At 39.1% G+C, this 15,088-nt stretch overlaps 1 protein-coding gene across 2 annotated transcripts in view; it reads right to left on the bottom strand.

The window, feature by feature from the left end:
• Positions 1-5,621, bottom strand: part of GTF2B (general transcription factor IIB) — a 30,895-nt gene extending 25,274 nt beyond the window's left edge. The window contains exons 1-2 of one of the 2 annotated variants that reach the window (XM_005888418.2): positions 5,501-5,621; positions 594-700 (exon numbers count right to left, since the gene is read on the bottom strand). In XM_005888418.2, the coding sequence (XP_005888480.2) occupies positions 594-700; positions 5,501-5,517 (124 nt within the window). In that variant the 5' untranslated portion in view covers positions 5,518-5,621. Of the gene's footprint in view, positions 1-593; positions 701-4,316; positions 5,421-5,500 lie in introns of those variants that run through there. The other variant, XM_070367736.1, reaches the window with a different exon arrangement.
• Positions 5,622-15,088: the final 9,467 nt, after the last annotated feature.

Below are 15,088 nucleotides of genomic sequence, written 5' to 3'. Positions count from 1 at the left end.
TGAAATTTTAAGAAGCAGTATTTTGGGCAATAACAATTTTACACTAGAAATTCATAAATAAATCAGTCTGTATGAGCAAATGGAATTTAAACCAATCTTTTTTTGATGACTAAAAGGCCTTGCATGAGACTCAATACCTCTATAAAGACATACCTTTATTACTGCAAAATCATTCATGCTTATCTAATTTCATTCCTCTGAAACAAATCATGTTTAAATATAAGAAAATCACAAAAGGTAGATTACATTTATTCATTATTTCCATATGCACAAGTGTGCATCAAATATTTAAGCCAAAAAACTCAGGAAACAAAGGACTAAAGGCCTTTCCTTCTGGATTAATTACCTCCATTTTAGATGTCCATCCTACCCCACATTATGAAGTATATGTGTTTCTATAGACAGTAAAATATGGTCTCTGATTTCACTCTCACTTATTTCCTTTCTTCTAAATCTATTTGCTTTACAAAAAAATATGTATTACCTGTAAGAGGAAAAAGTAAAAATGTATTCATTAAAAGAGAGTTTGGAAAATATACAAAAGCAAAGTACCCAAAAGAGTGTTTTCAATTAAAATCATAGTAACTGCTTACCTACAACCAGGCCACATTCAGGACAGATCATATCACCAGCTCTGTAGTCCTCCACTAGGATCGCATCTGGATGGTTTGGACATGTGACTCTTGGAAGAGCATCCAAACTACGTGGGAAAAAAAAAAAATTTTTTTTAAATATCCTTCTAACCAATATGCAACACACTACTAATCTTTCGGAGGGGGGAAGAGGTGGATTCTGAACACTTTCCCAATAAATTTACAGTACATTTACACTTATAAGACATTTAAGCTCAGATTTCAAAGTAAACATCTTAGTTACTTTAAATCCTACTTAGTAATTAACAGATAATACTGGAACTGCCTTTTGTAAGAATAGTTCCTGGTTTGCAGAATGGAAGGTTTTAAAAATGTAAACAGAAAACAAGCTTTTTTTTAACATGCAGACTACTAAAATGTTTATAAATCTTGATTGGTATGGAAATGACTACCTACCATCATAACACGGAACATATACATATAACCATCTGGTCTGCGACCTTTGACACTTACTTCTCTGGTGAGAGAATAAATTTCAAGTCTGTGTTTTTCTACTCACTGGATACCTTAGTAATAAACTTGAATGTACACTGAACCTAAAAAGGATACAAACCAAGGTGGTAGATGTGGCTCTGCTGAACTTAGGATGATTTCATTTAGTCCAGAACTGAGTTTGTTAGCACTCAAGAAATGACTTCAAAAGCTACTTTTAAATCTATTTGTGATATTAATAATTTGCTTATTTTATTTTGAAAGTAAGGCAGTATGGGAAAGACACATCAGCCGTAAGTGACCTGACAGAATCGGTTCTAAAAACTATCCAAGATATTTAACATAGATTTAATAATTATTTCTATGGCTGTGGTGTCTTACAATCACAAATGTCTGCTATCATTGAAAATAAGCTCTTTTTAAAAGTTGACTTGAAGTAATACAGAACAAGCTTCACAAACATATATATAAAAGATAACATCAACTATTCTTGAAGTATGTAAACAGGTATCTGTGGTTTTGGATAAAGTTTCTCAAACTAGCAAACACAGTTCAGAATGGTAACTTTCAACAGAGGTAATATCCACTGAAAAACTGATAAAATAATCCATATTCCCAAATGTACACGTTCAGGTTAACCAGAACACACCTTGAATCTTCTCACTGGGAAAACAGGGAATGGAGGTTTAGTTTATATTCATGCTTATTAGACTCTTAAGAGTCCCTTGGGCTGCAAATCAAACCAGTCAAACCTAAAGGAAATCAATCCTGAATGATGCTGCACCTAAAGCTAAGCTAAAGCTCCAATACTTTCGCCACCTGATGTAAAGACATAACTCACTGGAAAAGACCCTGATGCTGGGAAAGACTGAAGGCAGGAGGAGAAGGGGGTGACAGAGGGTGAGATGCTTGGATGGCATCACTGACTCAATAGACGTGAGTCTGAGCAAACTCTGGGATATAGTGAAGCACAGGGAGGCCTGGTGTGCTGCAGTCCATGGGGTTCCAAAGAGTTACTGAACAACAACATGCTTATTCCATAAACTTCTACTAGGAAAATATTTTCATAAATTATAATAAATAAAACATTAAGAAATTAGTATAAATTATTTTTTTAAAACTGTGTCAAAATAAAGGACAGTGTTAGAAAAGTAACAGTAATTACAAATGTGTACAATGGGCAGCCATGTGGCACACAGCATTCAAAGGACTGATATATTTTGTACTATTAAAAAGTAGAATATTGTGTGCATGTATATGTATATAAAAATGATATGGGAACAACTCAAAGATATGCTGAATGAAAGAGTAACATAGGGATTTCAGAGAAAACTGAAAAAAGAACTACAGTTATATGCAATAACATGAGTAAATCTCCAAATGCTGACCAAAAGACACCAGACACAGAGGAATACATACGCATTTATATATAAAGTTTAAGTTAGGCAAAACAAATCTATAGTGTTAAGAATAAGGATGTGGTTTTCTTTGAGAAAGAGTACTGACTGAGGGCATAAAGGAGGTTTCCAGAGTGCTGCTGCTGCTGGTGGTATTTGATCGAGACTTGGGTGACAGCTACGTGTATGTGCTCACTTTGTAAGTGAACTGCACACTTAAAATCTGTGTGCTAAATAACTTCACAAAAAAAGGTAAAAAGCGAGAGAGCATTCATTTTTTATATTAGACTACTTTTTGGAAGGAAGAGAGGTTAGGATTATATGCATATGTTTGTGAAACCACAGAATCACTAGGAAAACACCAAGAAACTGGTTACGATGACTGCTCTGGAGAATTAGATGGTTAGGAGTGAGGGAAAAAAGAAACTGCTTTTCTTCTTGCTTTTTATGATTTGCATGTGTTACCTATTCAAAGTAAAACTGTGCTCAGTTAACTTTTAATTAAATAACCCACAAGGGTAATACAAAAGAGGAAGCACAAGAGTAGGGCAGTGGGGGAAGTAAGGGAAAGAAACGAGAGGGAAGGAATGGAGTAAACCACCACCACTGACATTAAAACAACTTAGGCTGCCTAAGAAGCCACGAAATTCCAAACTTCATTTTATAGCTATCCTTTACTGGGTGCCTACTATGTGTCTGCAGCTGCTGCTGCTGCTAAGTCACTTCAGTCGTGTCCGACTCTGTGCGACCCCACAGACGGCAGCCCAGCAGGCTCCCCGTTCCCGGGATTCTCCAGGCAAGAACACTGAAGTGGGTTTCTATTTCCTTCTCCAATGCATGAAAGTGAAAACTGAAAGTGAAGTTGCTCAGTCGTGTCCGACTCCTAGCGAGCCCATGGACTGCAGCCTACCAGGCTCCCCCGTCCCTGGGATTCTCCAGGCAAGAACACTGGAGTGGGTTGCCAGTTCCTTCTCCAATGCATGAAACTGAAAAGTGAAAGTGAAGTCGCTCAGTCGTGTCCAGCTCTAAGCAACCCCATGGACTGCAGCCCACCAGGCTCCTCCGTCCATGGGATTTTCCAGGCAAGAGTACTGGAGTGGGGTGCCATTGCCTTCTCTGACTGTGTGTCTAGTACTGTACATATATTATTAATCTTCATTAGCAACCCTTCAAATTAAGCATTACCTCTATTTTAAAGATTATGCTCAGAGAATGATTTTCCTGAAGTCACAGAACTAATGAGTGGTAGAGTTTAGATCTGAACTCATAACATTTGTGTTCTTCTCTGTGAAAACACCAAGCAGTTTCATAGTCCAGTAACTGTCCCTCTTTCTCAGGGGAAAAAAGCTATCACAGAAATACTAACATCCACCTTTGTTCTCACGGGTAGAAAAAACTCAGAGATGGACAACTGCAATAAGCCTAGGAAGAATTTATTTCAAAGAAATATCTGAGATTTTTTCTTTTAAAAGAGAATAAAGCACACAAAGGAAATGTATTTTTTTTCGGTAAAGAATCAATCAAGTGAATTTACTATATTTAACTACTACAGTATGTTATAATAAAGCCCCAATATAACCATATTCATAGTAGATCTGCCATAGGAGAATGTTATATATAGGTGTCTTTGGGAAGCTAGTTCTCCATTTACCTACAAGGAAGCCTAACCTGACAGAGCCACACCCAAATAGAATGAGCATTTAATCACAGAATTACAATCAGTAAACAAGTGTCACTGGCCTTAAGAGTTGTTTCCAAGTAGTTTAGTTAAGGCTGCCTCCTGCCCCATCTTTTAAAAATACAGTAACATAAAGTAGTAAGGCTTGGTACTCACCAGAAAGGGCCTGGACTACTCAAAGCTTATTATTTTGTGATGATGGTTTTCATCAGGAACTCAATTCCAAAGATGAGAACAAGTTCAGAAAAATTATGCCAGAGTTACCTTGGCTTCCAGAAGCTACAGAACTTAATCTGATACGTTTAATACATTATGAGTTACCAAGTGTGATACCAGGAAACATATCTGAGATTCTATACTCTGTTCTAATACTAACCTTGGAAAAGTCAACATGGGCATGACTCAGTTTACACTTAGGCAAAAATCCTAATATCTACCTCATACTAGTCATGAGAGACATAATTAGGGTCTGCAAGCATTTTTCATGTCACAGGATTAAAGGCTGTCTCTAATGGCACTGTATGCATTTGCAGTAGGTATCAATCAGTACATCACATTTTTTAAATATATTAGTGACTTTCCTGCTGCGGCTGCTGCTAAGTCGCTTCAGTCGTGTCCGACCCTGTGCGACCCCACAGATGGCAGCCCACCAGGCTCCCCCGTCCCTGGGATTCTCCAGGCAAGAACACTGGAGTGGGTTGCCATTGCCTTCTCCGAGTGACTTCCCAGTATACGTTAATTTTCTGCAGGCAAAATTTTCTTCAGAAGTATACAGATGACATCTCTAAAGAAATCTCTTAAGGAGACTTATCAACTCTTCAGAAATGCCTTAGCTTCCACTTCAAAAGGCCTCGGGGATGGCTATCAGTTTCCATCAGGTTTACCAACGCTGACGTCCCTAACTTTTTGCCAGATGGATAAAGGCCTAGAACTAACCCCTTCCCGCTCTCTAGAAGAGGATTCAAGGACCCTCGGCTGGCAGACCAACAGATTAAAAAAAACAAGCGTGGAAAATTTAAGAAAAAAGGACAGTTGGATCATACGCAAAAGACCCGAGGCCAGAGGCTGGGGACACCGGAGCCCCTCCACACGATAATGCCTGGGTGAGAAAACGACCAAGGACGCTGGAGGAGAAACGCCGGCGGCTCGTTACCCCCTGCGACACCCCTGACAGCCCTGCGTCTGGATGTGCCTTTGTCCCGGGCGGCCAGCGGCTCCGGCTGCCTCTCCCCGCACTTCCGAGGCGTTCTGCTCGATGAAGCAGCGGGAGCGGCCGCCCTGCTAGCCCCGGCACTCGACGCCCGCCCTTCAGCTGGCTGGGCTCTACATGACGTACTAACCGGCTGGTAGACGCCATCTTCACGGCCACTGCGGCTCCAGCTACAAACAACGACAGACGCAACCTCAGACAGGAAGAGACAGTGGCGACGAAACGCAGCGAGACTGGCTTTTATAGGCGAGTCGCCCACGCAGTCGTAATAGGGCGTGGCTACGGGTCCGGAGAAGAGCCAAGAACAGTGAGCTCGGGTACGCCCCGTGCTTTGCGTTTTGTTATTTCCCTATTCACTTTCGGTCATTTTCTATGTGGCTGGGCAAATATAGGAAATCACCCGGAAAAATTCCCAAGGGCACCCTGCAAACGTGCTGCACCAGAGATACCCTCAACTTGACTGAGTTACAACACAAAATACTGAGCTTCGTGGAGGGGGCAAAGCCCCCATCAGTTCAGTTCAGTTCAGTTCAGTCGCTCAGTTGTGTCCGACTCTTTGCGACCCCATGAACCGCAGCACGCCAGGCCTCCCTGTCCATCACCAACTCCCGGAGTCCACCCAAACCCATGTCCATCGAGTCAGTGATGCCATCCAACCATCTCATCTTCTGTCGCCCCCTTCTCCTCCTGCCCTCAATCTTTCCCAGCATCAGGATCTTTTCAAATGAGTCAGTTCTTTGCATGGCCAAAGTACTGGAGTTTCAGCTTCAATATCAGTCTCACCAATGAACACCCAGGACTGATCTCCTTTAGGATGGACTGGTTGGATCTCCTTGCAGTCCCAGGGACTCTCAAGAGTCTTCTCCAACACCACAGTTCAAAGGCATCAATTCTTCGGCACTCAGCCAGATTCTTTATAGTCCATCTCTCAAATCCATACATGACCACTGGAAAAACTATAGCCTTGACTAGACGGATCTTTGTTGACAAAGTAATGTCTCTGCTTTTTAATATGTTGTCTAGGTTGGTCATAACTTTCCTTCCAAGGCAAGTGTCTTTTAATTTCATGGCTGCAATCACCATCTGCAGTGATTTTGGAGCCCAGAAAAATAAAGTCAGCCACTGTGTCCACTGTTTCCCCATCTATTTGTCATGAAGTGATGGGACCACATGCCATGATCTTCGTTTTCTGAATGTTGAGCTTTAAGCCAACTTTTTCACTCTCTTTCACTTTTGTGAAGAGGCTCTATAGTTCTTCCTCACTTTCTGCCATAAGGGTGGCGTCATCTGCATATCTGAGGTTATTGATATTTCTCCCCGCAATCTTGATTGCAGCTTGTGCTTCCCGCAGCCCAGCGTTTCTCGTGATGTACTCTGTATAGAAGTTAAATAAGCAGGGTGACAATATATAGTCTTGACATACTCCTTTTCCTATTTGGAACCAGTCTGTTGTTCCATGTCCAGTACTAACTGTTGCTTCCTGACCTGCATACAGGTTTCTCAAGAAGCAGGTCAGGTGGTCTGGTATTCCTGTCTCTTGAAGAATTTTCCACAGTTTATTGTGATCCAGACAGTCAAAGGCTTTGGCATAGTCAATAAAGCAGAAACAGATGTTTTTCTGGAACTCTCTTGCTTTTTCCATGATCCAGCGGATGTGGGCAAAGCCCGCATCCCCGAAGGCTAAATACCCCTCCCCCAGCCTGGAGTCAGCTACTCCAGTTTGACCACAATTCTTACTTGGCAAAGGGGCGATTCCACCAAGGTATTTAGAAAAAAGAGAAATTCACTTAGATCAGCTCCAACAAGTGTCAATTCAGGCTCTATCATCAGCTAGCAAGCTTCTTAGGCACATCCTTTGCACTTTGGGGTAAGCGGTAATAGTATATCTGCCTTGTGTACCCTTTTAGAATTGGCAGGAGATGAAACAAAAACCATATGAGATCACTGTACCTGTGAGGCAGGGAGATGTGGGTCCTACCCTGACTGTTGTTTTCATGATCTTTGCAAATGCGGCATAGCTGAAATATAGAGAACTTAGCAAAACTGGTTAGATACTGCAAAAGGTCTCTAGGTTTATTAATTAGCCAAACTAATGTCAGAATAGTAATAAAAATAACAGCAACACTATCACTACTTTGCTGAAAACAAATCACCCTTGACCCGGAGGGAATTGGAAGGAAAAAAAGGTGCCCCGGGGCTTCTATGGGGAGGAGAACTTAGAATATAGTGGCTGCTTTGTTCTTTGAGAATGGGACTTAAATGCCACTGAGCCCTCATTGTTTTCTGGCAAGGTGGGACAAACTCGTTTCCTTAGAAAGAACAAGAGGCCAAAATTTAGGCACTAAAATCCAGATGGAGTTGGGAGAGCATTTTGTGTGTGTATGTGTTGGGGGGTGTCTTCTGTGCCCTAATACTGTAATTTAAAAACTTGATTGTGCTTTTGTGGGGGATTTCTCCCTCAATATCTGGCAAAGTTTCAAAAGGCCAATTTTTTTGAGCTGTGCCAAGTAAAACCCCAGAAAGAGATTGGGGGTGCTGCATCCTAATCCAGCAGAAAGTTTTCATAGTGGAGCATTTTGGCTTGGGAGAAGAAGAGAGAGAGGAGAAGGAAGGGAACTGGGCACCCCTTGAGAATCAAGATAAGGACCTAATTGTTTATAGTAGGCATTCAGTAATGTTTGTGGAAGGAGGTTTCAATTTCAATTTCCACACCACAGGATTTACCTGTTAAGAAATCAGTGATTTTTAGTAATTTTACGGAGTTGTGCAACCATCCCCACAATCGAGTTTTAGCACATTTCTGTCATTCCAATAAGATCACTCATGACCATGTACAGTTAATGCCCACTCCATTTCCAAGACTAAGAATCACTCATCTACGTTCTGTCTCTATGTTGTTGCTGTTCAGTGGCTAAGTTGTATCCGACTCTTTGCAAGCCCATGCATTGCAGCATGCCAGACTTCCCTGTCCTTCACTGTCTCCCTGAGTTTGCTCAAATTCATGTCCATTGAGTCAATGATGCCATCCATCTCATCCTCTGTCACCCCTTTTCCTCTTGCCCTCAGTCTTTCCTAGCATCAGCGTCTTTTCCAATGAGTCGGCTCTTTGCATCAGGTGGCCAAAGTATTAGAGCTTCAGCTTCAGCAGCAGTCCTTTCAGTGAACATTCAAGACTCATTTCCTTTAGGATTGACTGGTTGGATCTCCTTGCAGTCCAAGGGACTCTCAAGAATCTTCTCCAAACACCACAGTTCAAAAGCATTACTTCTTCAGCGCTCAGCTTTTTTTAATGGTCTGACTCTATAGATTCGCCTTTTCTGTACTTTTCATGTAGCTGGAATCATAGTAAATGTGGTCTTTTATGTCCAGCTTCTTCTTCTTGGTTTAATGTTATGGAGGTTCATTAGATTTATCTTATGGCCTCTTTTGGAAGCATTTATATGTAAGTGTCTGTTATAAAAGTATCTATATGATGATATTGCAAAGGTGACACATTCCTAACTTAAGCAAGATTTGACAAATATTTAACTGGAAATTATGGAATATTTGAAATATATCATGTGACATATTCTGCTGGACTAGGAATAACTGAGGATTCACTGAAATGTATGACTGGCTCTGACTAGGATTCTTTTGGAAATGAGATAAAATGCCTGGAACATTAGACAAACCTTGCTTGCCTGGTGGCTGAATGGCCATATGTATTACTTCTAGAAATGTGAGGAGTTCGTATTTTAATTTTTAAAATGTTTTATTATGTATGAAGATTTTCAAACACACTAAAAATTAGAGAAAATACTATAATCCTCATATACCTATCATCCCAATTAATGTTATCATGGTTATCATGAATTTTCCACATTTGTTTTATGTATCCTTTTCTTCCGTGTTTTCTCCTTTTGCTAGAGTATTTTAAAAAACAAATCCCATGTATCATCTTGGTGCATACATTACTCTACATTTTTAAAAAACGTGGACTTTTAAACCTCTTTATACAGCTAAATTGTTGTTGTTGTTGTTCAGTCACTAAGCCGTGTCCGACTCTCTGTGACCCCATGATTTCATGGGATTCTCGTGGTAAGAATTCTGGAATGGTCTGCCATTCCCTCCTCCAATGGGCCACATTTTGTCAGAACTCTCCACTATGACCCGTCTATCTTGGGTGGCCCTGCATGGTGTGGCTCATAGCTACATTGAGTTATGCAAGCCCCTTTGCCACAACAAGGCTCTGATCCAGAAGGGGATAGAGCATAATAACACTTACAAAATTGCCAATGATATTTTTGCTCACTAAGTTTCCAGGTGGTAATGGTCCTGGGCCTGCTTCTTGCTGGTTTGGCTACACTGGGCAGAAAGGTAAAGCCCTGCTGAAGGTGGCAGGGGGCCAGAGAGGGACAGGGAAGGCCCCACATGGAACTGCAAAACCTAGGTAAGTTCTTGAAAGTAACCCTGAGCTGCTTCTGCATTGGGCCATCTGTGAGGCACCTCACATTCATCATCTTATCTAGTTCTTAGTTATCTTGTCAGGCAACAATTATTAGTCTCCTTTTAAAATCTTAGGTTGAATAGGTACATTGCCCAGGGTTACACAAATAAGTTCGTGCTGATGATAGAATTCAAAGCCAGGAATGACTGACACCAAAATTGTCCTACTTCTCTGCAGGCCTACTATGTAACTGTTACTGCAGGACTATATTTTTAAGCCCAAATCACTGTGCCCCAGGAAATACAGGTTATATCTGTAGAAGCATTCATTATCCTTTTGATTCTTTAATAAAGGCATAAAGTTTTATTTAAATTCAGGTAGAAGTAGTAATAAACATTAATAATCATGATATTAATAGTATTAGTAAGCACTCATATAGCACTTACTATGTGCCAGGTACTATTTTAAGGCTTTGCATATATTAAATATTAACTTATTTAATCTTTCCAACAACTTTATAAGTTGGATACTATTATTGTCCCCACTTTATGCATGGATAAATTAAGGCACAGAATGGTTAAGTAACTAGCCTGAAGTCACACAGCTTGTGAATAGAAGAGCTCGGATTTGGAGCCCAGCAATTTGGCTCCAGAGTCCTATTAGAAACTCAATATACAGAAATTCAGCTTACAGATTTTAAGATCAGGAAATGAGTTTAACAAGCAGTGTACCTGCAGCTATTGCATGGGCTTGATTTTGTGGGGCAGCTGTACTCCAAAATATTCTAGCCAGCTGTCTGCCTAGGGACCCTTGTGTTTGTCAGTTCATTACTACCTAAACTGAAACGTGCTTGGCTCATGTGCTTAGTCCCTGCCTGGCCAATATCCCATTGCTAAATGTACTTGCATACGTGATCCTGAATTTAACCTTTCCATTTGTTTGTTGGTTTCTTTGAAAGCTTTGATTCTCCTGTACTTGCAGCTTGTTGTCCATTTAAGAATAAATCTATTTTTCTACTGAGAAAAGGCAGCAGCTTCTTCAAGTGTTAGTTAGGATGGAGAATATAGGCTTAAAACATTAATATTCTATAAGTAGAAAATATTGTCATTTTCTCCCTACAGAATCAAGGAAGAAGAGTGCAGAAATTAACTCACTTTTTAATTCAGTGTTCAGTGGGCAGTAGTTTCTTTGAAACTTCTAAATTACTCTGCTAAAACAAAACAGAACAAAACAAAATAACTCTAAAGGGTTCACACTAGTAGGCTGTGACTTTTAATATCAATATTTTTTCCAAAAAGATGTCATTTGACAATAAGTATATGACTTCAAAAGTTATGCTACACTATTTAATGTCATTTTATTATATGTCTTGAAGTCAATATTTTTTTCAAAAATAACAACATTCTCATTTTATAATTTAAAAAAATGGGGATATTGAATGATATATGAGACTATAATTTTCTAAAAATGTTTCTTAAGTCATTTATTTAATGTAAATAAGATTTGGCTTTAAAGTCCTACAGTGGTTTTTGTGTAATGAATTGTTGGGAGAAAATGAGAACATGAAATACATTCATGTGATCCATTACTTGATACTTTTTAAAGACAGAATTTTAACATTACTGTTTCCATGAAAATCGCATGTTAAAAACCTTATTGTATAAAATGCCTATTTTCAAATAATCTTTTATTATTTGTGTATTAAATTGAGTTTATTAATTATAAAGTATAACTATGTGATAAGAATATAAAATTGCTCTCATTACTGTTTCTCCTAATGGCCACTCATTGCTCACAGTATTATAAATTGATACAACTCCTTTAGAAAGCAACTCAGTGATACTCCAAAATGATTTACATGGAAAAGCCTCTTGAGCCAGTAATCTCACTTCTGAGATCTGGAGTAAGGAAATAATCTAAAATATGAGATACTATATTCATGAAGATGTCCATTGCGGTGTTATTTATAATTTTAGCAAGATAAATGATAAAAATAGGAAAATTGCAATTTTTGTTGTAACATTATAAAACAGAAGCAACATTTACCTTTGAAACAGGAGAATAATAAAATCTCAGTGCAATTTAGGCAGCAAAACCAAGGCATGTGCCGAGACCCTTTTCTAAGCAACGCTTTACCAGGGTTGATTCTGTTTCTACAGGTGCTTGAAAATAAATGGTGGTGAGCTCACTGAGAGGTGAGGTATCCTAATTTATTGTTTGGACCTTTGTGACTAATCTTTCACATAGAGAAGACATCCAATAACTGTGGTTTAAGTGAGCTATTGGTTGATTGAATGAAAGAATAGATTTTAAAATATCATAATATCAGTATTCTGACTATTATTATTCACAATAATTAAACCAAATTAGTGAAGTTTTACAAAGAGTTTTCCCATTATGGCTAGCTTTTCCTCTCCACCCCCCCAGTACTTTCTCTTATCTATAGAATTGTACATTACCTGCTCATTCTATTTTCTGATCTTTCCTACTACCTAAGATTTTGCTCTTTTGCATTAACGAGATGAAAGGACCCACCCCACACTTGTGAAATAAAGCATTTTTCACCCCCTGTCTTGCCACTAATCTTAGCCAAAATGGGTAGTCTCTACTCAGTTTCTCATGTTCAGACATCAAAAGAGTCCATGTTATCACTACTAGTATCATTATTATCTGAGTATTAACAGTGTGCCCACTATTTTTTCCTTTATTTTATTCATTTTTTTTGGCTGCTCTGCACAGCATGTGGGATTTTAGTCCCCTGATCAGGGGTCCAATCCACATCCCCTGCACAAGGAGTGAGGAGCCTTACCTACCAAACCAGTAGGGAAGTCCCAACAAGGTGCCCACTCTTAATGAGTATTTTAAATGACAGTATGGTAAGTAATTTCCATATATAGCTTAATAGATGTGGTGTTCGGTACACTATCAGTTATTTAAAATACTTTTATTGGGATGGGTTCTTTCAAGTTAAAAAAAAATGAAAGTTAACATGATTGTAGTTTTTCTATTAAAACCGCAAAACTGACAAAGGGTTAGCGATCTTCTACAGTCTAAATGACTTTATGGCATTTATATCCAGATGCAGTATAAAAAGCTGCATAGGAAGCCCCTGTCACTTAATTGAATTCATCTGTTCCCACCCAGTATTTCGACACCTAAGGCTAATTTTGTAGAATTCTCATCAAAATGCTCACTTCTAATATGTCTTTGGACTATCATCTTTACTTTTTCAGTTAGGTTAAATTCTGACTGTAGTCTGATGTTGTTGTCTACTTTGTGAGTGAGGGGTTGGCTATGTCTCTCTGAGTTCTTTTCTGTTATGTGGAAGTTAATGTTTTTTTTAAAAAAATCCCCTACAAACCCGAGGTTGGTGGTTTGATTTTACAATAGAGATCCTAAGAATTTCCCACTAAACTAAATGGTCACAACTTTCTACATCTAAAATAACTAAACTTGCTTGAGTCTTTCCAATTTTCATAAAATTGTTCCAGAGTAAAATGATACAAGCTACACTTTGAGTTAATGAGAATTTAGTTAAAACTTGCTTTCAGACAGCTACATACTCTGTGATAGATGATTTCTTTTACTCAAAAGGATTTGGATCTATTAATATGGCAATATACTTTTCCACTTAATTGATTATGAAATAGAGAGAGAGAGATACGTAATTTCTTAAGATCATTTGTTGAGCACTGTATACAGCTATTCCTATTTCCTGAACAAAATGCTATGCATGGGGATGTGACATCACACTGGCAGTCATTCAGTTCCTCTGACTTCCCAAGCTCCTTTCACCTCAGCAGCTGGGCCAAAAGATGTCACTATTTACAGCTCAACTCATATTGCTATGTTGAAATTGTATAAGCAACGGCCTGACAGTCTTGAAATTATGTATTTTTTCAAATATTTTATTTGAGGAAATTAAAACTAAATCTGAGCATAAGAAAGATTTTATTACTATTTTGATATGGTCCAATAACTAATTTGCATAATTTAAATTCATGTAAAAGGCATACATATCCTGCCTGGGCATAATCATCTATTAATATATTTTTTTTTTTTTTTTGCACAAACAGGTCACATTTGCACAAATAGTCTCTTCATTTTTTTCAAGTAATAGAGATGAACTGCATTCTTACTAGATCTCATAACCTAACAATTTTGCCAATAATGGAGGAATTAGTTATTTCCAGTTTTGTGATATTATGGTAATGCTGTCATGAACATCCTTGTTCATAACTGTGAGTGACAGTTTGCATGTTCAAAGTGTAAATACCTAACAACAGAATCAGGGTATCAAAGGACATGTTTTACAATATTTTGATAGATACTGTGGAATTGCCCTCCTCCACCATTTCAAGTGTCCATTTCCCTATGTTCAGAAGGAGATGAGACAGCATTATCAGCATCATTTCAGACTGAGAACCAAGCCCTAATTTATTTCAGTTCAGTTAAGTTGCTCAGTCATGTCCGACTCTTTGCAACCTGATGGACTGCAGCACACCAGGCTTGCCCATCCAACACCAACTCCCGGAGCTTCCTCAAACTCATGTCCATCAAGTCGGTGATGCCATCCAACCATCTCATCCTCTGTTGGCTGCTTCTCCTCCTGCCTTCAATCTTTCCTAGCATCAAGGTCTTTTCAAATGAGTCAGTTCTTCACATCTGGTGGCCAAAGTATTGGAGGTTCAGCTTTAGCATCAGTCCTTCCAATGCGTATTCAGAACTGATTTCCTTTAGGATGGACTGGTTGGATCTCCTTGCAGTCCAAGGGACTCTCAAGAATCTTCTCCAAAACCACCGTTCAAAAGCATCAATTCTTCAGCGCTCAGCTTTCTTTATAGTTCAACTCTCACATCCATACATGACCACTGGAAAAACCATAGCTTTGACTAGACGGACCTTTGTTGGTAAAGTAATGTCTCTGCTTTTTAATATGCTGTCTAGGTTGGTCATAACTTTTCTTCCAGGGTGCAAGCATCTTTTAATTTCATGGCTGCAGTCACCATCTGCAGTGATTTTGGAGCCCCAAAAAATAAAGTCAGCCGCTGTGTCCACTGTTTCCCCATCTATTTGCCATGGAGTGATGGGGCCGGATGCCATGATCTTAATTTTCTGAATGTTGAGTTTCAAGCCACCTTTTCATTCTCCTCTTTCACTTTCATCAAGAGGATCTTTAGTTCTCTGCTTTCTGCCATAAGGGTGGTATCATCTGCATATCTGAGGTTATTGATAGTTTTCTCGGAAATCTTGATTCCAGTTTATGCTTCATCCAGCCTGGCATTTCTCATG

The sequence above is a fragment of the Bos mutus genome, chromosome 3 (genome assembly GCF_027580195.1).
Source record: "Bos mutus isolate GX-2022 chromosome 3, NWIPB_WYAK_1.1, whole genome shotgun sequence".
NCBI classification, from domain to species: domain Eukaryota; kingdom Metazoa; phylum Chordata; class Mammalia; order Artiodactyla; family Bovidae; genus Bos; species Bos mutus.
Note: the sequence above shows the minus strand (reverse complement) of the source record. Positions and strands in the feature narration are given on the sequence as shown.